This window comes from Eremothecium cymbalariae, chromosome 2 (genome assembly GCF_000235365.1).
Source record: "Eremothecium cymbalariae DBVPG#7215 chromosome 2, complete sequence".
NCBI classification, from domain to species: domain Eukaryota; kingdom Fungi; phylum Ascomycota; class Saccharomycetes; order Saccharomycetales; family Saccharomycetaceae; genus Eremothecium; species Eremothecium cymbalariae.
The window spans coordinates 958,471-982,867 of record NC_016450.1 but is presented as its reverse complement, the minus strand read 5'-3'; the positions used below and the strand labels follow the sequence as shown (position 1 = coordinate 982,867).

Genomic DNA, 24,397 nt, shown 5'->3' with positions numbered 1-24,397 from the left:
GAATGTTTCTCTATACAACTTCTTGAGCATCCATCAATAATATAGAACAGAAAACGTTGAAAAAGTTTTCAAAAAATGATTTTGTAGAAATTTATTCAACGTTAATCCTTATCGATTTAATATATATTTACTTATCCAATATTGGAACTGGAAGTCCAAGATTAGTAATTCTAATTAATATTGTTATCAGGAGAACTTCGTAAATCACTAAGCGTCCGGTTGATCTACATGCGTAAATGATTGAAGTCATTGTTAATGACCGTCTGGGAAAGAAGGTAACTATCAAGTGCCTGCCTACTGATACTATAGGTGATTTCAAAAAAGTTCTTTCTATACAGCTGGGTTCTTCCCACAACAAGCTAGTTTTACAAAAGGGGGGCTCCTCCTTGAAGGATCTCATTACGTTAGAAGATTACGAGATTCACGATGGAACCAATTTGGAATTATATTATTTGTGATATAGGAATACTTTATGCAACATACGTACTATAATTATGCTTTGGTCTGATTAAATGAATTTTATAAGAAGTATTCAACTTGTCGTTTAAATGCCGAATTGGATTGATACTCATCAGAGAACATGTCCGGTGGCTGTGAGTCCTCAAAGAAGTCACCGAGAATGTTATTTGGATTGGTAACAAATGTGTTATTGAGTAATTTATTTTCGGGGGCCTCTTCGAATACGTTGAAATAGAAATCTTGAGTGTTATATACTTCTAGAATTGAAGCTTTATTGCCGCACCTATAACAGTAATTTGGAGCAGACCACACTGTTGTGACCAGTCCTTGAAAGTAAACCTGGTAGCCTTCATTACACAACTGATGAGCTCTGTAAATTTTAGACATTCGATTCAACTGCAAAAACTTTTCTACTACAGCTTTGCCGAATGTGTAACCAGCACCTCTCGGGGAAACCTTGAACTGCGACAATGAACCAATTATATCATCTCGGTCATCCTCCGGATCAGACCAGACTAGATCTGCCATTGCACCATCATGGGGAATTTCTCGAATCCTGTCAATTATTTTAATTTGATCTATCGTTTGTACATTAGGTGAAAGGCCGCCATGAACGCAGAATATTTCATTATCGATAATACAACATAGCACCAAGTAGTCAAATAAATCCGTAAAGTATTTCCAGATTTTACTATTACCACCGTACTTGTTACAACATTCGGTGTAGAAACCGTAACTTTGTGTTATTTGTCGGGACTCATGATTTCCCCTTATGAGGTGGATCCGGCTTGGATATCTGAGCTTGAGCACTATTAATAATGATATGGTCTCCACGCTATATAACCCACGGTCCACATAATCCCCAAGAAATAAGTAATTGGTGTCCGGCATAGACCCACCAATCTGAAAAATCTCTAACAAATCGTGGAACTGCCCATGTATATCACCAACAACCGTTATAGGTGTTGATACATGCACAACATTTGACTCCTTCACCAGCAGCTCCTTCAATTTAAAACATAACGCTCGTAATGTCGGCTCTGGCAGTAACTTCCCAGCATACAACTGCTCCAAACAACGATCCAACTCCATTGCAGTCCCGGTGACCTGGAATACTCCTCAGAATACCTCTACTCACACCCAATTTCCAGATATTACTCCCCAGATATTACTCCCCAACAACTAACAAGCAGTCCCGTTTATTAAAAAAACTTAATACGAAAATGCAGATTTTCCGTTGTTCGTGTCGTCTGCTTGAAGAAAGAAGATGATTACAAGAAACATAAAGAAAGTTGAGAAGTTCAGAGAAGGTACTAGGCGCTTATTGGCTGCTTGGATAAATATAGCTTATCTCAAGGTCTAGAAGGTTATTGAAAGAGCTACTAATAATGGTCGTTAAGGAGCATCTTCATAGATCACCAGGAAAATGTGATGAGGTAGGAACTCCTTTTAATGGGGAGAAAAGGGTACCTGGGAGCAGGATCAAGACTGAAAAGTCTCCCAATAGGCTATCACCGAAGAATCAGGTACCTCCAAGGAGTCCAATTATGACGATACCACCGGGCCTTGTGAGAAGCCATTCATACAAAGGTTTATCCAGTGTGAGTCCGACGAATACTTTGGCCATCAATACGAATCTTAAGGTGCTACAGCAGAGTCCGCAGCAGTTAGGGCAACAGTTACGGCCCCATTTTTCTCACCAACATTTTTCGCCACTGTCTGCAGATTCTTCCTCATCGTCAAGCCGCAAGGCAAGTGTTTCAGCGTTTTCTGCTTCGAAAACAGTTTCTCCGACGTCAAAACCAAGGTCTAATTCTGTAAGCAGTAACTTCAAAATAACATCAGATTCGTTGCATAATGCTCATACACCAACATTGGTACTGCCACCTAACCTTGCGTCTTTGAATTCTCAGTCGACTCTCTCGATGACGCATATGGGCAGTAATCCAGTGTTGAATACAGCTGCAATGAATGGGAGTGGTAGTGTGATTATCACAAATGTTACTGAAGCCTCTTCAAACTCCTCCAAGTCAGCAAATAATAGTGCGACTAGCTCGCTGCGTTCTAGCTACAAGCCCATCAAGCGACAGTATATTCTCAATGAGCAGCTATATCTCGCAAGAATGAAAAACAGCCATTTAGATGAATACTACACTAGAGGAATTGCACCAGCTATAAATGAAGATGAAGATGAAGATACAGATCTTGATATCGATAATGATGACATAGAATTCAATTCCAATTCGTTGAATGGTAATGAGAGAAAGTATATCCAGCCATATGAAAACGAATTATTCACAATGAGCACGAAACATCTGACAGAAAAGATGGGCTGGTTACGAGAATCTGATCCCGATAATCCCGATATTGAATCTGTCATAAAATTTCTAGAGAACAATTGCACACAAAGGAATCCCGCCCCTGCGCAAGATCCACAATTTTGCAGACAGGAATCTGAACTGATTGTAAATAAACTATCGAAAAACCCATTAGTGCAGGAGAGGTTAGAGTGGCAAACCATGCTGTCAAATGTATTGCGAGGCGATATAGTCAAGTCGGAAAAGACCAAGTTGGCGAAACAGAGGATGACAAATGAATCTACTAGGCAATGTAGTGATGATATCTGGTTGGAACTTAAGTCTTGGCTATGCGGTAGAACAATAGAGGAACAGCGTACTTGGTTTCAATATTTGCGTGCATCTACAGATGAAGTATTTCAAAAGATTTTAGATTTCAGGCTGGAAGACGATACGGATACCAAAACTGCGTTTGATAATATTGAACAACTTTTAGGGGCATATTACAAAGTCGTTCCATACTGGAAACACCGGCAACAGATGCACCAAGAAAAGCCAATAACAAACACTGATGAATTCAACTTTCGCCTAGAAACCATGAATTCTTATGTGGTTTTATATACTGCGTTCAACACAGAAATTGCTGCTTTGAAACGGTGGATCGGTAATGATGATTTGGATATCAAAGTTGCATGCAATACAACAGGCTTTGAAGGAGTATACAAAAATGATAGATCATTTGCTGAGCAAATACTGAAAGAAAAAGATATCGAAAACATCTTTCAAAGAAAAATATTTTATCGACATGCTCCTTGGATCTTAAAGGCCAAGTGTATGCATATTGAATATGCTAAAAATGTAGTGGCAATGAATCTCCCTTCTCTCCAAGAACTATTGACCACCCTATTAACCTTTCCGCTCAAGTTGATTAAAGAAATTATCCATATTAGGATAAATTACGCTAAAAAATTAAAACAACCAACGATGATGATGATTGATCAGATGATTGATGATTTTAGAGTTTATATTAAACTTGCAGTCCAGATTAAATACACTGTGAGTCTCTACTGCAACAATCACATCATTGAAAGCAGTAGTATTATAGACAGTGGTTTTGATAAAACTGTAAATGAAGCTATAAGATATTTCTTCAGGTTATTAAATCTTAAATTAGTTGATTCTTCCAAGAAATCTTTTAAAACTTTCAAGGAACCCGAAGTTTTATTCGTTCATTGGGAGGATTTAAAAAATGTTGGATGCTATATTGACGGTGCTAATGAAGTTGTATCAGTAGGCTTCGTCAACTTAACCCTAAGGTTACTTAATAGACTACACTCCTACGTTTTAACAGAACATAATGACATAACAAAGCTGAATACGAAAGCCGAGTGTGAAAAGTGGATAGCTGTTGCCCTGGAGCATATCGGTTCTTTTAAAAGAAAGATGAATAGATTTTCTAATGTACTAACAAAGGCATTGAAGAATTCGGCGAACTATCGCATTAATGACAGTGAAATGTTATTTAAAAACTTAAAGGAGTCAGGTCACTTCTTGATTTACACTGGGGGGCATTTAGAAGATGATAGTGTTTATTTATTTGGAAGTCCCGAGTTATTGGGATATTCTGGTGAAAGTATTCTACACATCTTAAATGGAACGGAAGTCGGTTCCGATCTGATTCCAAGGGTCTCAATTAAAAATAGTTTATCTGTCTATACTGCTGTTGAACAAGGGATTAGCTCAGATATGATGCTTGTGCAAGAATATAGACCCGATGGTGTTTCATTCTACCATATACAATCTGATAATCCTAGAAAGCTTTATCTGCGAAACCGTAACAGATCACCAAATGCGTATGATACGGATGAAGAAGAGGGTGAACTTTACGAACTGGAACTTAAATTGAAATCTTTAGGTTATTTACTAGCTATTTGCCCTGGCGAAGCGGTACTGTGGGAGGGGGAAATGTACAACCTCTCTTCTGAAAAGGAATTAACTAAAGATGACTTTCACATAAATGTTGCACCAAATACACTGACGTTGTTTAACCAGGGTTCTACCTATTCCATGGATTATCTATGTGATCGATTTGAGCATTCTGCTAGCGATTCTGTAATGTTTGTTGATAGACGTTGCTCCATTCGATATGCCGATGCCACTTTACAAAAGATTAATAAAGCATACTTCCGCATTACTTATCACACTTTGTTAAATTACTGTAAAGTGGTGGATTCTATTAAATCTAAATTCCGCGGGATAGACTCACTGAACAGTGTGTTCATTTTTTGTAGAGATTTTGCAAGAAATTTCTTGAGGTCAAATGTTGCGCCATATGAAAAGAAATCTATTATTATTATGATGTTGTTGAAAATTAGTATACAATGGTTGACATTCTTAGTTGATGATTGCGATCCAAATGATGCGAAGACTTTCAGGTGGTGTGTTCCAGCTGTAGAATTTGCCATGCAAATGACTAGTGGTTGGAACATTTTGGGAATTAATAAAGAGCAATTTAAAAATCTTAAGGACAAAATCTCTAGTTGTATGGCGTTACTAATTTCGCATTTTGATATTATGGGTGTCAGGTCATGGGAAGCTGAAAAGACTGTGCTACCGCAAATGCGACCAAATATAGATATTGAAGTGGCTGACGAAGATGTTGTTAGTGAATTTAATTCAAAGATGAGGTTAGAGGCTATTAAAGAATTAGAAGGGAGGATCACTAAACGTCGCCCGATTGGTAAAGTGTTGGATGCCACCGATAAAGAAAACCAATATTTACTATCACTAGCTTCATCTCTTTACAATGTATCCATTAGATGGCAAAAGCGCAGTTTTATAGGAGGTGGCTCTTTTGGTTCAGTATATTCAGCAGTTAATTTGGATACTGGTGATATTCTAGCCGTCAAAGAAATTAGGTTCCATGATAGGAAGTCGATGAGACAGGTTTTCCCATCGATTAAAGATGAAATGACTGTTTTGGAAATGTTGAACCATCCAAATATCGTACAATATTATGGTGTCGAAGTGCACAGAGACAGAGTTAATATTTTTATGGAGTATTGCGAAGGTGGTTCCCTGGCCAGCTTACTGGAACATGGGAGAATAGAGGACGAAATGGTCACCCAAGTTTATTCCCTTCAATTATTGGAAGGATTGGCTTATCTTCATGAGTCGGGCGTGCATCATCGAGATATCAAACCGGAGAATATTCTCTTAGACTTCAATGGTATCATTAAGTATGTAGATTTCGGTGCTGCAAAATTAATTGCTACAAATGGTTCGAAAGTGTTAACGGAGGATAATGGTAGAGACAGTACCGATAAGATGATTGGCACACCGATGTATATGTCACCTGAGTCTATTAGTGCTTCAGGTTACGGTAAATTCGGGTCTGACGATATTTGGTCATTGGGGTGTGTTGTTTTAGAAATGGTGACTGGGAGAAGGCCTTGGGCCAACTTGGACAACCAATGGGCTATAATGTACCAGGTTGCTGCAGGTCAAATTCCAAGCTTTCCAACCAAGCATGAAATGTCTCCTACCGGAATTAAATTTTTATCTAGGTGTCTGATTCAAGACCCTAACATGAGATCCAGTGCTGTAGAGTTACTTATGGACCCTTGGATTGTCGAGATTAGAAATATTGCATTTGGAGAAGACGTAAATGAGGAGATATTCAGGGAACGTGATGATACAAAAGCTTCAACATTGTAGTCCATAGTTAGATCTATATTTTAGTAGGGCATGAACCTGCAGTGACGATTATTTATTGATAAATATATCATCAGAGTTGCATTCATTTGATATTTCAACCAAAGTCGGTTAATTTATGTTCGTGTATTATGATGTTTGAAAATTTTAGATTTCTATTCTTTAAAAATGAACTCAGTCGATGAGATGAGACGAGATGGCATCAGGTTTATTAGTTACACAAAGCAAAGTGAATTTAGTTATAAAGTGATAATGGCTACAGTACTACCACCTGCATCAAAAAAACAGAAGAGGGAGGCCACTCAACCTCGAGAAGTCGATATCGTTCCAAAAGACCTACCAAATGTGTTGGTGAAATTCCAGGCATTTGATACTGGTGAAACCATTGAAGGTTCTGTGAGAATCCCTGCTTCAATTACCGAAAGGCAGTTAGAAGAGTTATTGAACAAGCTTAATAATACCGATGAACCGGTACCGTACACGTTTAGTTGTTTGGTGCAAAATAAAAGCAAAGACGATGCCGAGGAAATGATAGATATTAAAGATAATTTGTATCATTCGATTTTCAAATCGGGGCTGAAAACCACTGAGGATTTTATTACGTTAGTCTATACTCCTAAAGCTGTTTTTAAAGTAAGGCCGGTTACTAGAAGTTCTTCGGCTATTGCAGGTCATAGTTCTACTATATTATGCTCTACCTTTGCGCCACACACGAGCTCTCGAATGGTAACTGGTTCTGGTGATAACAATGCTCGTATATGGGATTGTGATACACAAACTCCAATTTATACATTGAAAGGTCACACGAACTGGGTGTTATGTGTGGCTTGGTCGGCAGATGGCGAAGTTATCGCAACAGGGTCTATGGATAATACTATTCGCTTATGGGACGCCCAAACGGGTGACTCAAAAGGTGATGCACTAAGAGGTCATTCTAAATGGATCACCTCTATGAGTTGGGAACCAATTCATTTGGTCACGCCAGGAAACAAGCCTAGAATTGCTTCCGCCTCAAAGGACGGAACTATTAAAGTTTGGGACACTGTAAGAAGACAATGTATCCTGACCTTAAGTGGGCATACGTCTTCTGTTTCCTGTATTAAGTGGGGAGGGCAGGGCGTAATATACACTGGATCACATGACCGTACCATTCGATGCTGGGATATGAATGCTGGGGGTAAGTGTATTAATATACTGAAGTCCCACGCTCATTGGGTGAACCATTTATCTCTGTCTACTGATTACGCATTGAAAGTCGGAGCCTTTGATCATACTTATAGCAGACCAGCAACTGCAGAAGAAGCACAAAAGAGAGCATTGAAAAATTACGAGAAGGTAGCAAAAAGAAATGGTGTACTAGAAGAATTGATCGCTACTGCTAGTGATGATTTTACTATGTATTTATGGAATCCATTGAAAGGAACCAAACCTCTTACTAGAATGACGGGTCACCAAAAGCTAGTAAACCATGTTGCATTTTCACCTGATGGTAGATACATTGTGTCTGCTTCCTTTGACAACTCCATCAAGCTATGGGAGGGAAGCAGTGGAAAATTTATTTCCACTTTTAGAGGGCACGTAGCGAGCGTATACCAAGTAGCATGGTCATCAGACTGCCGCTTACTAGTATCTTGCTCAAAAGATACCACTCTAAAAGTTTGGGACGTTAGAACTAGAAAGCTTGCAGTTGATTTACCGGGTCATAATGATGAGGTATATACAGTTGACTGGAGCGCCGATGGCAAAAGTGTATGCAGTGGAGGTAAAGATAAAATGGTCAGACTCTGGACACATTGAATCCATAAAATACACATATGTGAATCAGTTATTCGTAATTAATATATTCGTTTTAATATAAATCGTTAAGTGACGATATCATTGTCCACGTTGATCGCATTCCTTGTTTCTTGATGTCTAAAAATTTTCTCGTTTTGCCTTTAATTTTAACTAAGAAGTGCTGAAATACATAGATAGATCTCTATTTACCATTTGGTTAAAGGAGGTTGATTAGAGGATGTTGGGCAGGAATCATAGGTTTTTTATCTTTGGCAGGTCTAAAATTTTGAGGCATACTTTTATTAGGCTTCAAACTACCAATGCAACTCCATATAATGGTGATGGAGCTCATTTAGATAACATGAACGCTATGGATAACTCACCGCAATCACGTGAAGTACCAGAACTGAGTGCGGAATTTGATACTCAGAACTCTAGTTTTAGTGTATTTCCACATATCAGGGATGTTAATCCCGATCAACTCGTCGGTTCATCTAAATTTGGTAAAAATATGTATTTCATTTCAAGAAGCATACATGGAAGTCTGCCTGTTTATACTGATATTAAGAGTGGTAATGCAGCTGTAACTCTCATCAAGAATGTCCAAGGTGATATTATTCAGTTGAGAAATGATTTACAAAAGTCGCTCCCAGACATTCCTAGAGATTCCTGGAAGGTTTTAATGCAATCTAGAAAAATAGTTATTTCAGGTGATTATGTCAAAGCTGTCAAAAGAGTGCTGTCTGAAGCCTTTTAATGTTGGTTAACAGCTGCTTATAGGTTGATGGTTTGGAATATTGCTCAGGTTTTTAGGGTTAGTTGTGGTCATGTACATGTATATAGTCAACCAAAAGTCCTTTACTTATCGATATGTTGTGGGTTGGGGTTATGACATGTTTGCTTGTATATATACCAATCCCCATTGTGGAGAAATTTCTTGGCCACAATACGCATTAAAGAAAACAACCTTTTAAACTGAAACTCATATATAGCTCTAATTGCTGATCTTAGGCTGGTGTCGATGGTTGATACAAGTGCCTGTTCAGCGTTCAGGTCCTCAGAAGAACGCAACAATTCCCAACTACAGCTGGTACTTACAAGGAGCGGTTCTGGTGCTGAATTCAACATGATTGCGTAGTCAAATGAGGGCCACATGCTTTCAAGAGTGTAATCCTCTGTTTTGTCATATGTAATATTGAACTTCTCCGGAAGTTGACCAAACAAAGTGGCTCCGGACATACAAGTTGGAACATCGAGGTGTACAGTAGCATTACTAATGTTGTTGCAAAGAACATAGTCATTGAAACTGGCCAATGCTTCTCCACCGGGGTAGTTCATAGACGACACGAAAGAAAACCCCAAGCTAGCAGCTAAAGGTATCACTACAGATATCAGCAGCATGCTTGAGACTAGTGAATTTTGAATAGACTGCAAATCAAACTTACTATTCAAAGATGCAACACCAGTACTGCACAGCAATGTAATTGATGGAATAGTGTAGATAATAAACCTCCATTCCTTATGTGGCTGCAATGATAAACCAAAGATATGGAGAATGGAGGCCAATAAAATAATCCGAAATGATCTTGGTGCAACTTTGAAGCCCAACCCCCCAAACAGCAGAAAAGTTGGTAGTAAGAAGATCTTAGGAAGATATGTAGAAATATATGCCATAAATGGCTCAGTTCCCCAGTTGGAAGATTGCCCATCAATAACATTGAACACAAAAGCACTAATTTCTGGCACGCAGCACGTCTGCCAAAAATATGAATCTATGATTGACGAAAGCATAATACCAATTCCAAGGCCGATCAATCCAAACTTTGCAATATTCTTGATAGTTACCTTTTTGTAGACGTAAGACCAAAATGCAATTCCAAAACATAGAACACCTAATTCCAGTCGGAACACTATAGCGGTAAACGATAGTAAGGCAATTGCAGCTTCGTAAGATTCTTCAAGTGCCCAAGATAAGCCTATATTTGATAGTGGTAAAGTCACCACAAAATTTGGCAGCGGTCTGGATGCATAATACATCATATGGAATTGTGTTACCAGAAACAGGACGAACCAGTTTCTGCTAGTCCATGTCTTTATATTTGTCTTTGAATTTGTTTGTTGCGTTTCCAGCAAGACTCGACTAGCTGTCTCATTCAGTATGTTCAAAGCCAACGCATTTAACAATCCAATTATACCTCTGGAAATGTATTGAAGTAACCAATTCATTCCGTCCAAGGAATCTCCCTTCATTATCCAGAGCAACATCTCCATGATCCATGAAAAGGGCTTTGTGAGCAAAGCTATAATCAAGGGACCCACGAATGTTCGTGGTACAACACCACTAAATTTAATATGATCATACTTCGAAATATCCAATATGCCATATTTAAGGATGTCGTGAATTGCTTGAATTGTAAACGATTCTTCAACTTTTGTATAAGGCGACAGGATCAGATGCCCAATTACAACAACCAGTATTAATGTAAAGTTCAGTAAACTTTGACGCATTATGCATATGCAAAAATGCTCAAAAGGATAGCTGAAGACGGCTTCTTAGTTCTTGAATCGTCGATCTTGGACTTCTTTGATAATTATCGGCAAGCGATAGTTGGTAAAGATGAGCAAGGCCACGGGTTCACTTTCCAGAGAGGTGTATCTTCATTGATATGTCACATGACATGTATTTCAACTAGCTTAGTTCCCTTTACAAAATTAACAAGGTTCGATGATGTCCAACGCAAGTATGGTGTATGTTCATCAAACTACAAGCGTGTCTAGGAGAAAGAAGATGCCATTGAAAGACTTTAAGTATAATGCAGAAGAAGATGGTGATGTACCACCGTTGGTTACTGGTGACGAAGATGATTTAGAGAGTATATTATCTAATGTGAAAGCAGATGGAGGTTTAAATTTGGTTAGTGAGAAAAAGATCATGATGGCTAATAAGCAGTTTACTGAGGAGAAGGAATCACGGCAAAAGATCCCTGTAACCGTAATTACAGGTTATTTAGGGTCAGGGAAATCTACATTATTAGAGAGAATTGTACTTAAGGGCTCAGAGTTGAAGATTGCTGTGATTTTAAACGAATTTGGAGATTCTTCGGAAATCGAAAAGTCGATGACGATTAGGAACAACGGCAAATCCTACGAGGAATGGTTAGATTTAGGCAATGGATGTTTGTGTTGTAGTTTGAAGGATGTAGGTGTTAAAGCCATTGAGGCTATGGTTGCGCGATCGCCGGGGAAGATCGATTACATATTGTTGGAAACAAGTGGTATCGCTGATCCCGCACCAATTGCCAGGATGTTTTGGCAGGACGAGGGCTTAAGCAGTAACATCTATATAGATGGTATTGTTACGGTTCTAGACAGTGAGCATATTTTGTCTTGCCTGGATGATGTGACAGGAGATAGCCACTGGCATGGTGAAAAGGTGGTTTTAGACGATGGCATTACAGTTGCACATTTGCAAATAGCGATGGCTGATACAATACTTTTAAATAAAATTGATAAATTAGAAAAATCCGAAATGGCGGTTGCCCAAGTTGAGGATAGAGTTCAAGGTATTAATGCACTTGCTCCTATTTATCACACAAAATATGGCAACATATCTCTAGATAAAATTTTGAATTTACATGCCTTTACCGTTTCTAATATACTAGAGACACATGGGACCTTTCATGATCCACGGATATCAACAGTCACGCTGAGCTGTAGACCTTTAAAAAATTACGAGGAATTTCAAGTGATTGAGGAGCAGTTTCTCCAATTGCTTCTATGGAGAGACTTTGGCAGGGATGAGGATGGGACAGAGATTGGGCTGGAAGTTCACCGAACAAAAGCGCTGATAATCGTTGGAACAGATGTAAAAATTGTGCAGGGAGTAAGAAATACATATGATATTTTACCCGGTGACCTTTTACCCAACGTCGAAGAATGTAAGTTTGTTTTTATTGGAAAGTACTTAGATGCAGAGCATCTACAAACAAAATTAGAAAAAGCGCTGAAGAACCACGACAGCAGTACTAAATAAAGTCATAAAAAGTCAATATAGTTGAATTATAAATTTACTAGGGGTAAATTTCCCTTTTTCAATGATCAGACTGTTTAGTTGATAAAATAACACATTTGATTGTCTCAAGTAAAACACAATTACTTGTTTTTATTAAGAGAGCCCCATATTTTATGCGGTTCTGACAGAAACGACACTTGAACTAGATTTGTGGAAAATATATCTCCATTTCTTCAAAACCATGAAGAGACCTAACACGGCCATCACACCAAAGAACACTCTGTTGGTTGAGTCCTGTGTTTTAGTGAGCTGCAACTTCTGTCTGGTATTACCCAACAAAGTACTTCTTTTAACACCTATGTGACGGTCACCATTTTCGAACAATTCCGCATTTTTCTTATATTCTGCATGCAAATCGTCCTTTGTGGGTAAGAAATACCCTTCAACATACGAGTAGAGAATTTTGACCTCATTTATGGGCTTATATTTTTCATCCGTTTCGACATGCTGTACCTCATCAATAAGCACATCTAATCCTTTTGTAACCTGGCCAAACACAACACTATTGTTGTATGAACTACTATCTGGAGTAACATTGGTAACGATAAAGAATTGAGAATTATTTTGATCTGGCAGAGAGCCAGTTTTTGCCATTGCTACACGCCCAGGTCTATCGCATTTCAACTCGTAGCTTTCGTCATCAAACCTATTCCCATATATTGAGAAACTCCCTATGTCGGGAATAACATCCCCTGCTTGGATTAAGAAATCAAATACAACTCGATGGAAAGTATTACCATTGTAAGAAATAGATATTAAGTCGTTAGGATCCCGTCCTTCAACACGAGCCTTCACCCCTCTGGAAATTTTGACGAAATTATCTACAGTCCTGGGTACCACAGAATCAAACAACTCCATAATTATTTCTGCTTCCTTAATTTCACCTTCAAATTTATACTCAATGGCCATCACAACTCTATGTGTTGTAGGCGGGTCTGGTGGATAAAATTGCTCATTCAAATTAATGGATAATCCGAACCCTATTAGGAGAACACCAGACAACAAGAGTCTTAAATTCATACCTCCCTAATGATCAAATCTTGTATAATAGCAGTTTTGATAGAATAGCACCGCCCAGTTAATAATTAATCTTTCAATATAGCTAATGGGTCAGCTCTTTATGTCTTTGTATAATTTGTTCCCATCAAACTTGGGATACTGTAGCAACTTGACTGTTTTTTTAATGTTGTGGTTTATGGACGAAACTAGATTTTCTTAGGGGTATTATTGAAAGCAGTAGAGGACAGAGTAATGCCGTTGCTACCTTCAAGTGTCAGTGATGTGGAGCACGTCACGTAGTGTTCGAATAGAGGGATTCAAGTCTATTTCGAGAGTTTAATTTATGTATGGAATATTATTTTGATGCTATGAATAATTTGACATTACGTTACGTAATAGCCCGAGAGGGCTTAAGTTAATAAAAAATATGAATGCAGCATATATAGTTCAAGACAATATCAGGTATATTAGGATTATCTTCAAGCTATTTTAGAGTTTGAACCAAATATTTTTTTGGTTTAGTTGTTGGTTAGTTACATTATGCGTATAGTGGTAGATAGGAACATCATGACTTGTTTACGGTGGCTGATAATAGTGATTATGGTATCGAATTGGAAATAGCAGTACTATGGATTGTTGCATATTCGGTGCAAAAGCCGAACCAGTTCCGACCTTTGCATGATGCGCTTGTGGAGGTGGATGTGGATGAAGAAGAAGGGTCTGGAGTGGTGGAAATAGTAGTAATTGTAGCTCTTGAGGTAGAGGAAGGTAAGGAGGGTGATTTTTGGGGTTGATCCCCTTTATATCTAATATAATCCCAGTTATGGCAGTCATGACACGGTTCTGCTTCTTTACAGAAAGCCACATGGTCATACTTCATGAGGATTTCATCAATTACGGTATGTATTCTGTGATTCAGTAAGTTTACATGCCATCCAGAGTCGTTTACGACATCGTAGACGCAACTCTTGCCCATATGACAGCTTGTTTCCATCGCATAGCCGGCCATGGAGCATGAGGAACTGGCACCATTGCAAGTTCCCATGAATATAGGATCCGCGGTATGACCGAAATTCCATAAACCCTGCGTATAGGGTGGCAATCCCGGAGGTTGGGGAAGATGTAACCTTTTTGCAGCTAATAGCTCACCAGGAGCTTGGAATGCAACAGCCGGTACTCCAAAAGTTCTACCTATGAGACTAGAGAGAGCACCACCAAGAGAATGACCAGTCATCCAAATGGTTGAATGTGGGAAGTCTCTCTGCACCTGTCTATACAAGTCTAGAGCAGCGTGATAGTAGCGGTCCTTCCTTCTGAGTTCTTTCTCCAAACAGGTCTCATCACAGGTGTAGGAGCTCATATAACAGTCACAGACCGTTGTCCACAAATAACTAACACGCGCACAGCAGCATGAGAATAGCAAATTATCGTTTATTTTATCGTTAGAACTGGTTTCATCACTTCCCTCACTTCCCGACCCGGGAATGATCTGACTGCTGGTGCCCTTTATTGCAATAACAACAATTGAATTGTCCTCATTGTTAAATACGTGTGCCCTAAGCCCATCGCTATCCCATCCAAGCCCACCGTCCCCCTCTGTATCTGGGTTATCCCATGATGTTATGTTGCGCCAATCTCCAGTATTCGGCAACTTCACATATGCATTCGAAGACATCAACGCGAGGGATATAACAGTCTCCTTGTCAGAAATATTAGGAGCAACAACATCATCATCAACCCAATCAAAGTCAACCTTGGAAGCCAGTTGCGGATTCTCACGTGCAAAATCTAAGTAACTTTCTACCCAGTCGGGTTCCCGCTCCGCTAAACGTACCATCTTGATAACATCTTGCTTCAGCCTAAAAGTATAATTAAAAGGATTAACACCCGCATACTCTTTGTTGGTGGTCCAAAGCTCCTCTTCACCGTCTACATTCGCCGAAACAAGCTCCTCAAAGTTTCGCCATGCTGCCTCCATATACTTCTGATTCATATCAACGACCATATGCCTCCCATAATCCTTACCAACACCATGATGATGTATTCGTGTAAGCCTAAATCCAGTGCCTACCTGTGGATTACGCTTATCTATTAAATAAGCCTCTTGAACAAAAAACTTATAGGAATACAAGTACGAATAATACAAACAGATTAAGAACCCTGTCAACAATGGCACCCTCCATGCACCAATAACTCTCCTCCTTTGTAACCGCCTTTGCTCTTTCTCATCCATAGTTATTACACAAAATTAATCCGAAGGACTTTTGAATCGGAATCTAACTTCACTACCTGACACTCGATTAATCCTCTATTTTATCGATAACCTATAAGATCTCCGTGTTGCACAAGCGACCGGAACCACTGTTAAGGATGTATAAACCTGCTTTAATTAAGGCAGCTGTACCTCTACTAATAAAAAGATCAACTTTCCTTTTTTAAGAAGTCATTCAATACGTCATTATTATATAATCTGTGAACGTTGCATTGAAGAGCGACGGATGGACGGGATCTATACAGTTACAGAGTGGTGTAGGTGAATTTGGGCTCTACAGGATCTCTGAGCAAGTGTCTCGATTCTATTAGCCTGAGTTCGCAGGTTTTTGGCGAAGTTTGTGGATTGTGTGGGCTGTGTGGACTGGGGTTGTGATCCCGCATGGCCAACTCGAAGGTCCAGCGTAATACCTTGTCAACTAGGGTAAGGGCCTTGTTGGTGGCCTCTGGTAATTTATAACCGTCTTTAAGCATGTGCAGTAGCATTGCAGAGAGAAAATCGCCACTGCCGGAAAAGCTGACATCGATCTTTGGCACCTTGAAGCAGTGAGTGGTTTTGAAATCGCTACATGCAACCACAAAGCTACTCTCCGGGATATCCCTTAATTGCAAGCTGGTGACGACAAGATTTTGAACTTTTGGATATAGCATATGAAACGTTTCGATGCTTCTGAGTAGTGCACCAGAATCAACAATGTGCAAATCTGTTAAAAGCTCCATTTCAAATTGGTTGGGTGTCGTTAAGGTTACATCGCCATGCTTAAGCATATTCTTGTACACTGGAACTAGCTCCAACGGCATATATAACACACCATTGTCCCCCAACACAGGATCTACTACCCAGATCAAGTTCGCATCTTGCGTCCGCAGCTTTGCCACCAGTTCTGCCACACCTTGTAGACCGTCCGCATCTGGCAGGTAACCCAACAAAACCGCATCATACTTAATCCCCAGTCCATCCAAAAGTCCCTTGCCAATAATATCCCTCAAGTCATCCCCCGTGGCCTTGAACCCTGAAAACTTCCCATTCCCAGGATGATTGCTGAACTCAACTGTATTCAATGCATCGACATCCCAACCCCGGTACTGCAAAGGGAACGTAGCTGCCTTGTTTCCCACATACCCATGCACAACATGAGACTGTATAGAGAGAACCTTCTTTCCCAGAGGCATGGCGGTTCAACACACTGGTAAACCCCTCTCAGCACAATTCAATAAGATGGTAGCAAACACATTAACTTAAGCTTTCTACCTGCCCCAGCTCATCGAACGTAGTCTCAATTTTCCAATTTTCTCTAAAGGGAAAAATCAAATTTTGGTTTTAAGGATTTCCCTTCCTAAAGTTTCCAAAGAACACACACAACTCTGAAGACACAAACAAAAGAGTTGGTTGCGAAATAGATTCAGAAAGTGGTAACGCGTTCACAAGAAGCTGCTTGTGTACTTGGGGGTCTGTGGAATATCTTTAAGGAATTTTAGATAGTAGTGGGTTCGATGAAGTTGCAATCTACGTTGTATAATGTTGGTTACCCGGTATATGGAGCCAGGTTCCTTAATAATACGACTCTACTAGTCACTGGTGGTGGTGGCGAGGGCAATAATGGGATACCTAATAAGTTGACTGCTTTGCAGCTTAACTTTCAGAAGAAGAAAATTGTAAAGAGGTTTAGGGAATTGACGTTGAATGAAAACGATGATTCTCCCACGACTTTAGATGTGGCTCAGGATATTATTTTGATGGGGTGCAACGAGAACTCTCAAAAAATTAAGTCGGGGCTTCCTAATCATCATTTGAGGAAGTTTGTGTATGAGAATGAGCATTTGAGGTTTGTTGGAGCGATTGATTTGAACCGGTCGGATAATCCCGAAGATTATACGAAATTGTTGTATATGTCTCAAGATGGGACGGTTGCGGCTATTGCATCATCTGTGGTACCAACGATAATAAGGATTGTGAATCCTACGAATTTGAGGGAGACTTATGAGGTAGAAACTGGTAATGATGTCAAAGACCTACATTTTTCTTCTGATGGTAAGGTGTTAGCGTATATTACATCTTCGACATTGGAAGTAATCTCTATTGTGACTGGGAACTTCATTGTGAGGAAGACGGATTTTGACAGAAATTTAAATTTGTCCAAGATTAGGTTTATTGGTGAGGATACTATTTTGATTGCTGCCTCTTTGAAAAAGAGTTCTGGTGTTGCTTTGATCAAGATTAGTTTGAAGAAGGGCAACACCTCGATTTTGAAGACGAAGATTGTGACAAAAAAGTTCAAGAGTGTTACTTCTATGGATGTTGATCCAAAGGGCCAGTTAGCAGTGCTTGCTGGTAGTGATAATTCTGTTGCTATTATCAAGCTAAAAAGCTTCTCCGTAGGTAAGTTTTTTAAGCAGGTTCATACTTTTGCGGTAACTAGAGTCTCATTCTCTCCGGACAGCAAATTATTGATAAGCGTGTCTGCTGCAAATACTATACACATTGTACAAATTCCAGATGATTTTGCAACGAGAACTTCTGTTTGGGAGAAACTCTACAAGATAATTGTGAATTTCTTGTTGGTTGTGATCCTCGCTCTATTGATTCAAACTTCCTACAAGCATGACTTACATATGAAGGCTTACGGTTCTGTTCGCAAATTATGGAACAGGGATTCAAACAGTGGAAATGCTTTCTTCAATGATTTCTTTCAACCTCAAAAAACATTGGTTGGTGATGTTATCACCTCAAAAACTGAACCACTCAATACTGAACACTCATTTGTTAATACGAATGACTGGTTAACGGAAGTACGTCTGTCCACTCTAGATATCCCTTTAACAACCTCCCAGATATACGAGCTAGAAGCAACAGCTACTGACATTTTGTATAGTGAGTCACAAGAAACTTTTGACATAGTAAGCGGGGTATCACATTCAGGAAATATAAATTATGTTTCCTCTAATATAGTTGCTTCTTCAAAATCGAATAATTATGAAGAACCTGTCCAGTTTGATTCATATGGTTTAGAATCATTATCAATTAGTAAAAGCGAAGGTACTCATGTCTCAACCACTGAAAGCCATGTAGCCAGTTCTGATACAACTACAAACTTAAATGAGGGGGCATATGTTTTGACTCGTGCGGCTCAGCGGCTAACTCTTCAACTTGAATCTTCTGCTAATAAAGGTTCAAAAGATATTCATGAAATAGCACTTGAGTCTCTATCTTCTAAATCAATTGAATTAGCTTCTCCTATTGCTACAAAACCCAGCCTGTTGATCGAGTCAATTAGGGACAGGATCTCTTCCTCCGATGATTCGGATTCTAAAGAATTTACGCTAACTTATTCTACTCATAATGATCCACAGAGCGTTGATAAAGATATTCCTACAACTGCTACTAGTAATGATCAGTACTTGGGTATTGAGGCTAACTATTCTAAAATCAATCTGGCACCGGAAAATTCAATATTCACCAGTAGTGCTTCTGAAAGTTCTGGGGCATCAATGCCTGTCAGCGGCAGGTTAAGTTTGTTGGCTGAATTGGAATCCGATCTAGATATAGCTGATCAAACTACCGCGTCTTTTAATTTAATAACCAACTCTACCAATATCATTCCCACAGGATCTTCTGTTAACAAACTAACGACATTAACTAATAAGGTTCCATTGGCTACCAAAAGAGAGAATTTTGGGGGACAAATTATAATACCGAGCGCCGTAATAAATGTATCCGGTATATTGGACGATTACTCTGTTGGATTTATGGACGAGATATCCTCCAATAATAATAATAATAACCCAACTTTTACGCAGGATAATGAAGTCGCAGAAGAAGAACAGGAAAATAAGGATATAGAACATGGCAGCAAAATCTTGGCTGATCTAGCATCCTTCAAATCTTCATTGACGATAGTCAATAGTGAAACCACCCTGAATCCAGAAATACTATCCTCCACAGCTGATAAGGTTGATTTTGAAACGTTCATTTTATCGAGTTCAAAGGAAACATCTAGTCATGCAGATGCCTCTACCCCACCAAAAGACAAAGATTATGGATCTCAAGACCAAATGATTGATCTTGAGGAGAAGTTCTTGGTTATTACACCGGTTGATGAATCCACAGAAATAAAACCCATATCTCTTCCATCTTCTAATGGCAATTCAGATTTCGTAAAAGATTTCAAGGAAACCTCATCATATGAAGCTATAGATTCGAGTGAACAAACTAGTCGCAAAGGAATATTACATGCTGTTTCTGAGATGGCCAACTATGTTAAAGGTTCATCTTCTAATCTTGAAACCCACAAGATGGTGAATACCGTGACAACAACCGTTACTGAAAATTCATCGCTTCCATCAGTAGAACTCGATTCTGCTTCTAGTATAGAAGTAATTACTGTGAAGGAAATAGTAAAAGAAACGGTTTTTGTCACCGAAAGGGTAGTCGAAACCTCAGCTGCTGCATTGGAACATGATGAGTTATAATTTTAGTTTATTCAGAACCAATAGGGCAGCTAATAATTATCCGTCCTTACCAATATCGTGTAAATTATCAGCTTCGTTGTACATGCTAAAAATCGTAGAGTTAAATAAATATTATATTTATAGTGTGTCGTAAATTATCATTCTTTCTATCAAATGAATTTTGATCTCTTTATTAGTGAAAACTAAGTAGTTAGTTATAAATCCTTGCTCGGGCAAGAACCAGGTAATTGGCTCTTGGTATCTCGGAGTGCCAGTTCGTTGCATTTGGTACCAGCTTCTTCTGCGGCCTCAGTTGAACTGACCACTTCAGGTGTGTTCAACTTCTGTTCCTTCTGTTTGTTAAGACCTTTTCTAGCTTCACGAATTAGTTTATTGAATTCTTTGCTGAACAATTTGATCCAAGCAGCCTTGTCAAATCTGTCAGATTTGAACGATTTCAAAAGGGTTGACGCCGTTAAGTTGTGGTTTAAATTGCTTCTTAAAAGGTCTGCAATTCCAAAATTGTTACAGTTGGATCCGTAATTATCTGTATTATGAGTAGACTCCCAATTAGCAAGGTTCTTTCTCAATTCTAGTTCAGAAACAGGTTGGATCGAATCTAAAAAGTTACTATTCCATAAAAGCTCATAATGATTATATCTGTTAATCATCTGTTGTTTGGAACCTGTATTAGGCAAGTTAAGTTCAGACAATTTCTGCTTCAGTTGGTTGGTACTCAGGGAACCAAAGTGCAGTTTTGGGAGCCGTGGCTTAGTATCTCTTAAGCCCGATTCTAGGTACAAATTTGTATGAGAGGTAATATCTTCCATTGTTGGTGGAGTCTTCTGATGTTCTAATCCAGCCACTACAGGAGATGATGATCCCGAGTTACTAGAATCACAATTGGACTCAGGTATTCTCTGTTCTTCGGGGACACACTGGACAGTACTTTGGGGTATATCAATGGCCACACTATCTTCATGCAACGTTTCCATTGTTAAACACTCATCTAAATGGGTGCGTTCAAGAAAATCCTTCGAGAATGACTTGTTGCAAATTGGACATTCAACAGTATTATCTCTGATCTTTGATTTCCTGCTCAGCAGTGATTGAATACCATTTTTTTTGGCCCTTGGCCTCTTAGAGATAACTTCGAACTCTGTGGTTACAGGTGCTGAGCGTTTCATGTCAAATGAAGATTGCCCGCTATCTAATATTTGTATGTCATCGTCTGATATAATTTCAATTTTAGATGCAGAACTTTTGGCAACCTGTTGGGCAGGACGTTTGGCATGCCTATTATCAAGATTTTCTAACATTCGACCTCTGATTCTACTGTAACTAGCAACTATTTCACCCAATAAAAACTCCTTTTGTAACATATTCTGCCTTAGCTCGACCAAGCATAGAGGACATCTGGCCTCCTTGTTCAGATAAGTACGTATGCACAGGGAACAAAAAGTATGCCCGCAATGACCTAGAACAGGTGTTTGTAAAAATTCCTTACAAATATGGCATCTTAGCAAACTGTCAATATCAGCGATCTCTGGAATCAAAGTACCTTGAAAATCACTCGGATTGGAGACTTCTGCATCTAACTTAGCCGTTGTCATACCTACCAAAACTCCAGAGGGTTTATCGCTTTTAGCTTTTTTAATTTAATATGATTCCCTCGCTACTTAAATGAAATGAAATAAATGGCTTATTTTACATATTATAATTTTGCCTGAAGTACGGTAAAATATTTTGTTATATGAGCGGACATGGAAGGAAAGTAAACTTCAACAAACAGTTAATCTAGCCAAAACAACAAGAGAATCTCCTTATTGGGGCTGTATCTTTAGCATAGCAAACAATTATCTTTTACTATATATTAAACTGTCCGTAATATTACATATCCAGAATCGTAAACGATAGTAATAGTAGTGAATTGATAGTTACAAACATTATCCTGAAATAGAAAAAAATAACCTAAAAAATAACAAAACCCGCAAATATAAAGGAGCCCATTCCTTTAAATAATAATTACACTTTCTATCCATTCCATTTATTCTACCATAGATACCAGAAGACAAAACATTCCCGAAAAACCCAAGTTTGCATGCTACTTTGGAGCTGTTAATCCTTGATCTTATCCACCTTCTCCTTTTCCGTTGTTATCTGGAAGGGTATGTCCAACTTTGGCTGCTGAGCATCATCTTCAAGTCTCTGTTCATTCTCGAAGCTTTTCACAGCACGTTTCCATACGGAGCACACATCCACGCCAAACAAGGCGTTGCTTGATATCCTTGAGCTTTCAAATATTTTATTACCACGTTGCACGCCCCTGGAAGCAGACGACGATGCAAGTAGTTTTCTGGGTGATCTAAATTCAATACGCCTATCTTCGTCCGCTATGCAATCATCAATGCACACTATTGGTGTACCAGAGGGTTTCATAACGAGGGGAGAGCCAAAAAAATCATCGAAAAATGGAGTTTGTAATTTACCAGCTGAAGTTAAGTTATCACGAGGCGTGCGCCCACCCAATGGAGTTTTGAAAGTTATGTTGGATATATCTTTGGATCTTGGTGTTTTCAATAGGTCAGGATGTAGCATGGGGTTTGCCACTAGAGGATCACTACCGTCTGACTTGTCGTGGGGCGATGTGGGTTCGAAACAGGTGTTGAAGGAACAGGTGTATCGTCTCAAGAGTGGCGATGAAGCCAGTTCATCTATAGGAGACTCCTCGAAGTTCCCATCGCCTCTAAGTAAGCCTATTGTTGTGTGTGCTCTTTTCAGGCTTGGAGTGTAGTCGGAATATTTAGATTCGTTACAGCAGGTTGTATTTTGATGGTAAGATCGATAACTGGATTGTGCATTGGGGAAGCTGTCCTCATCTATGAAAGCATCTCTGTCAGCAGCATGGGTTGTAGTCGTTGATTGCTCGAACCCATGGATACCAAACGGCGTGGGTGAGCTTGGAGCACCATGGTTCGGTGAGGAAGCCACGCGTGATTCTGGGTCCATTGTGGCGCCATCCGATTCGTACTCTACTTCTTGTGAAGTGTCCGGGTTTCTATACTTTTTCTTGAATACGTGATAGCTTCCTGCAGACTTGTAATGTTTCTTGACATCCGCAGAACCACTTTTTGGCTTCACCGACTGTTCAAATACATCGGGCTCCGAAGACGGTGTTGCAACAGGAAAATCCATCGAATCTAAGGTTTCACTAACGGACTGCAACTTTCTCCTTATTTCTAGGCCAGGTTGACTAGAACCGTTCTTAAAAAACTTACACTCGCATCCAGTCTTCACCTCCCAGAAGTGACCCTTACCGTCCAAGGATTTCCCCCCCTTGACAAACGCCTCATTAAGTGACAAATTATGTCTGATACTATTCTGCCAACCTGCGTCGCGAAGTTTATAATACGGGAAATGTGAAGAGATCCAACGATAGATCTGAGATAACGTCAGCTTGCCCTCTTTGGACTGCAGTATCGCAACCCCGATAAGCATGGCATACGAGTAAGGCGGCTTCTTTCCAGGATCCTGCAGTGCTGACATCTTACCGGCATCAGAAAGATTCTCTAACAGCTCCTCTAGCGTATTCGTACTGCTGGACCGCGCACCAGTCGCCGAAGCCATCACCAACGCAGGCGTGCCCCCATCCACCAACACCTTCTGGCGCTTGCCCTTTGGTGGCCGGAGCGGCGAAGACAGTTCAGGCGACAAAGGCTGCCGTCTCTTCGTCTCATGATGTCTAGGCGTCTTATCAACAACCCCCAAAAAAGAATGCAGTGGCGTCAAAGTGGTACACACCCCAACCTCGTCAACCGTTACCGTCACACTAAGCCTCCTCTTCCTATTCTCATCCCCGGAGGACACTAAATTATCAGCCCGCAACGGTAACGGACTTGACGCTGTGGCACCCAACCCTCCTTCGCTGCACTCCATCATCCCTGCCCAATTTTTATCTCTCTCCCACTCTCGTTATTCACGCTTCACGCTTCCTAATCCTCAATCAACTTTTTGATCAATATATAAAAACTCCCTTCCTCTCTACACGGAATTCCTGACTATATTAGCCTATAATTAATTACCCGTACCTTTTCTTTTTCGATGCACACTTAAAAAGATCGATAGAGAGATCCCCTTACTTTATATAAAGGATACCCTAATAATTCTCTTAAAAAGTACCTGATATAAAAAAGACTATGGTACTCCACTTTCGCGTCCCAAACCACTTTGTTTCAGGAACCTTGCTAACGTTTAAAACTAAATTGACCTCCCTACTTGTCCTTTGTTTCGTTGACTACGAAAATACGCGTTAGCAGAAAAATTTACAACTTCACCAAAATTGCTTCGTTTCGCGTCGCGT

General features: G+C 39.6%; 13 protein-coding genes across 13 annotated transcripts; 6 read left to right on the top strand and 7 right to left on the bottom strand.

The window, feature by feature from the left end:
- Positions 1 to 236: 236 nt before the first annotated feature.
- Positions 237 to 458, top strand: HUB1 (ubiquitin-like protein HUB1; the record flags this gene model as incomplete). The annotated part of the gene is made up of 1 exon (XM_003644992.1): positions 237 to 458. The coding sequence occupies one exon, from the start codon at positions 237 to 239 to the stop codon at positions 456 to 458; it is 222 nt and encodes a 73-aa protein (XP_003645040.1).
- A 61-nt stretch (positions 459 to 519) lies between these two features.
- On the bottom strand, positions 520 to 1,551 carry PPG1 (putative serine/threonine-protein kinase PPG1; the record flags this gene model as incomplete). Its single annotated transcript, XM_003644991.1, has 1 exon — positions 520 to 1,551. One exon carries the CDS (start codon positions 1,549 to 1,551, stop codon positions 520 to 522), a length of 1,032 nt encoding a protein of 343 aa, XP_003645039.1.
- A 296-nt stretch (positions 1,552 to 1,847) lies between these two features.
- Positions 1,848 to 6,473, top strand: SSK2 (mitogen-activated protein kinase kinase kinase SSK2; the record flags this gene model as incomplete). The annotated part of the gene is made up of 1 exon (XM_003644990.1): positions 1,848 to 6,473. The coding sequence occupies one exon, from the start codon at positions 1,848 to 1,850 to the stop codon at positions 6,471 to 6,473; it is 4,626 nt and encodes a 1,541-aa protein (XP_003645038.1).
- Positions 6,474 to 6,638: 165 nt separating this feature from the next.
- Positions 6,639 to 8,267, top strand: RSA4 (Rsa4p; the record flags this gene model as incomplete). The annotated part of the gene is made up of 1 exon (XM_003644989.1): positions 6,639 to 8,267. The coding sequence occupies one exon, from the start codon at positions 6,639 to 6,641 to the stop codon at positions 8,265 to 8,267; it is 1,629 nt and encodes a 542-aa protein (XP_003645037.1).
- Positions 8,268 to 8,484: 217 nt separating this feature from the next.
- IMG2 (mitochondrial 54S ribosomal protein mL49) lies at positions 8,485 to 9,003 on the top strand (the record flags this gene model as incomplete). Its single annotated transcript, XM_003644988.1, has 1 exon — positions 8,485 to 9,003. One exon carries the CDS (start codon positions 8,485 to 8,487, stop codon positions 9,001 to 9,003), a length of 519 nt encoding a protein of 172 aa, XP_003645036.1.
- Positions 9,004 to 9,104: 101 nt separating this feature from the next.
- ALG12 (dolichyl-P-Man:Man(7)GlcNAc(2)-PP-dolichol alpha-1,6-mannosyltransferase) lies at positions 9,105 to 10,754 on the bottom strand (the record flags this gene model as incomplete). The annotated part of the gene is made up of 1 exon (XM_003644987.1): positions 9,105 to 10,754. One exon carries the CDS (start codon positions 10,752 to 10,754, stop codon positions 9,105 to 9,107), a length of 1,650 nt encoding a protein of 549 aa, XP_003645035.1.
- Positions 10,755 to 10,971: 217 nt separating this feature from the next.
- On the top strand, positions 10,972 to 12,279 carry ZNG1 (GTP-dependent zinc transferase; the record flags this gene model as incomplete). Its single annotated transcript, XM_003644986.1, has 1 exon — positions 10,972 to 12,279. The coding sequence occupies one exon, from the start codon at positions 10,972 to 10,974 to the stop codon at positions 12,277 to 12,279; it is 1,308 nt and encodes a 435-aa protein (XP_003645034.1).
- A 150-nt stretch (positions 12,280 to 12,429) lies between these two features.
- CPR4 (peptidylprolyl isomerase family protein CPR4) lies at positions 12,430 to 13,338 on the bottom strand (the record flags this gene model as incomplete). Its single annotated transcript, XM_003644985.1, has 1 exon — positions 12,430 to 13,338. One exon carries the CDS (start codon positions 13,336 to 13,338, stop codon positions 12,430 to 12,432), a length of 909 nt encoding a protein of 302 aa, XP_003645033.1.
- A 577-nt stretch (positions 13,339 to 13,915) lies between these two features.
- ATG15 (triglyceride lipase ATG15) lies at positions 13,916 to 15,550 on the bottom strand (the record flags this gene model as incomplete). Its single annotated transcript, XM_003644984.1, has 1 exon — positions 13,916 to 15,550. The coding sequence occupies one exon, from the start codon at positions 15,548 to 15,550 to the stop codon at positions 13,916 to 13,918; it is 1,635 nt and encodes a 544-aa protein (XP_003645032.1).
- Positions 15,551 to 15,834: 284 nt separating this feature from the next.
- On the bottom strand, positions 15,835 to 16,761 carry BUD17 (putative pyridoxal kinase BUD17; the record flags this gene model as incomplete). Its single annotated transcript, XM_003644983.1, has 1 exon — positions 15,835 to 16,761. The coding sequence occupies one exon, from the start codon at positions 16,759 to 16,761 to the stop codon at positions 15,835 to 15,837; it is 927 nt and encodes a 308-aa protein (XP_003645031.1).
- A 321-nt stretch (positions 16,762 to 17,082) lies between these two features.
- Ecym_2491 (WD40 repeat domain-containing protein) lies at positions 17,083 to 20,058 on the top strand (the record flags this gene model as incomplete). Its single annotated transcript, XM_003644982.1, has 1 exon — positions 17,083 to 20,058. The coding sequence occupies one exon, from the start codon at positions 17,083 to 17,085 to the stop codon at positions 20,056 to 20,058; it is 2,976 nt and encodes a 991-aa protein (XP_003645030.1).
- Positions 20,059 to 20,252: 194 nt separating this feature from the next.
- RAD18 (E3 ubiquitin-protein ligase RAD18) lies at positions 20,253 to 21,650 on the bottom strand (the record flags this gene model as incomplete). Its single annotated transcript, XM_003644981.1, has 1 exon — positions 20,253 to 21,650. The coding sequence occupies one exon, from the start codon at positions 21,648 to 21,650 to the stop codon at positions 20,253 to 20,255; it is 1,398 nt and encodes a 465-aa protein (XP_003645029.1).
- A 505-nt stretch (positions 21,651 to 22,155) lies between these two features.
- HCM1 (Hcm1p) lies at positions 22,156 to 23,973 on the bottom strand (the record flags this gene model as incomplete). Its single annotated transcript, XM_003644980.1, has 1 exon — positions 22,156 to 23,973. One exon carries the CDS (start codon positions 23,971 to 23,973, stop codon positions 22,156 to 22,158), a length of 1,818 nt encoding a protein of 605 aa, XP_003645028.1.
- Positions 23,974 to 24,397: the final 424 nt, after the last annotated feature.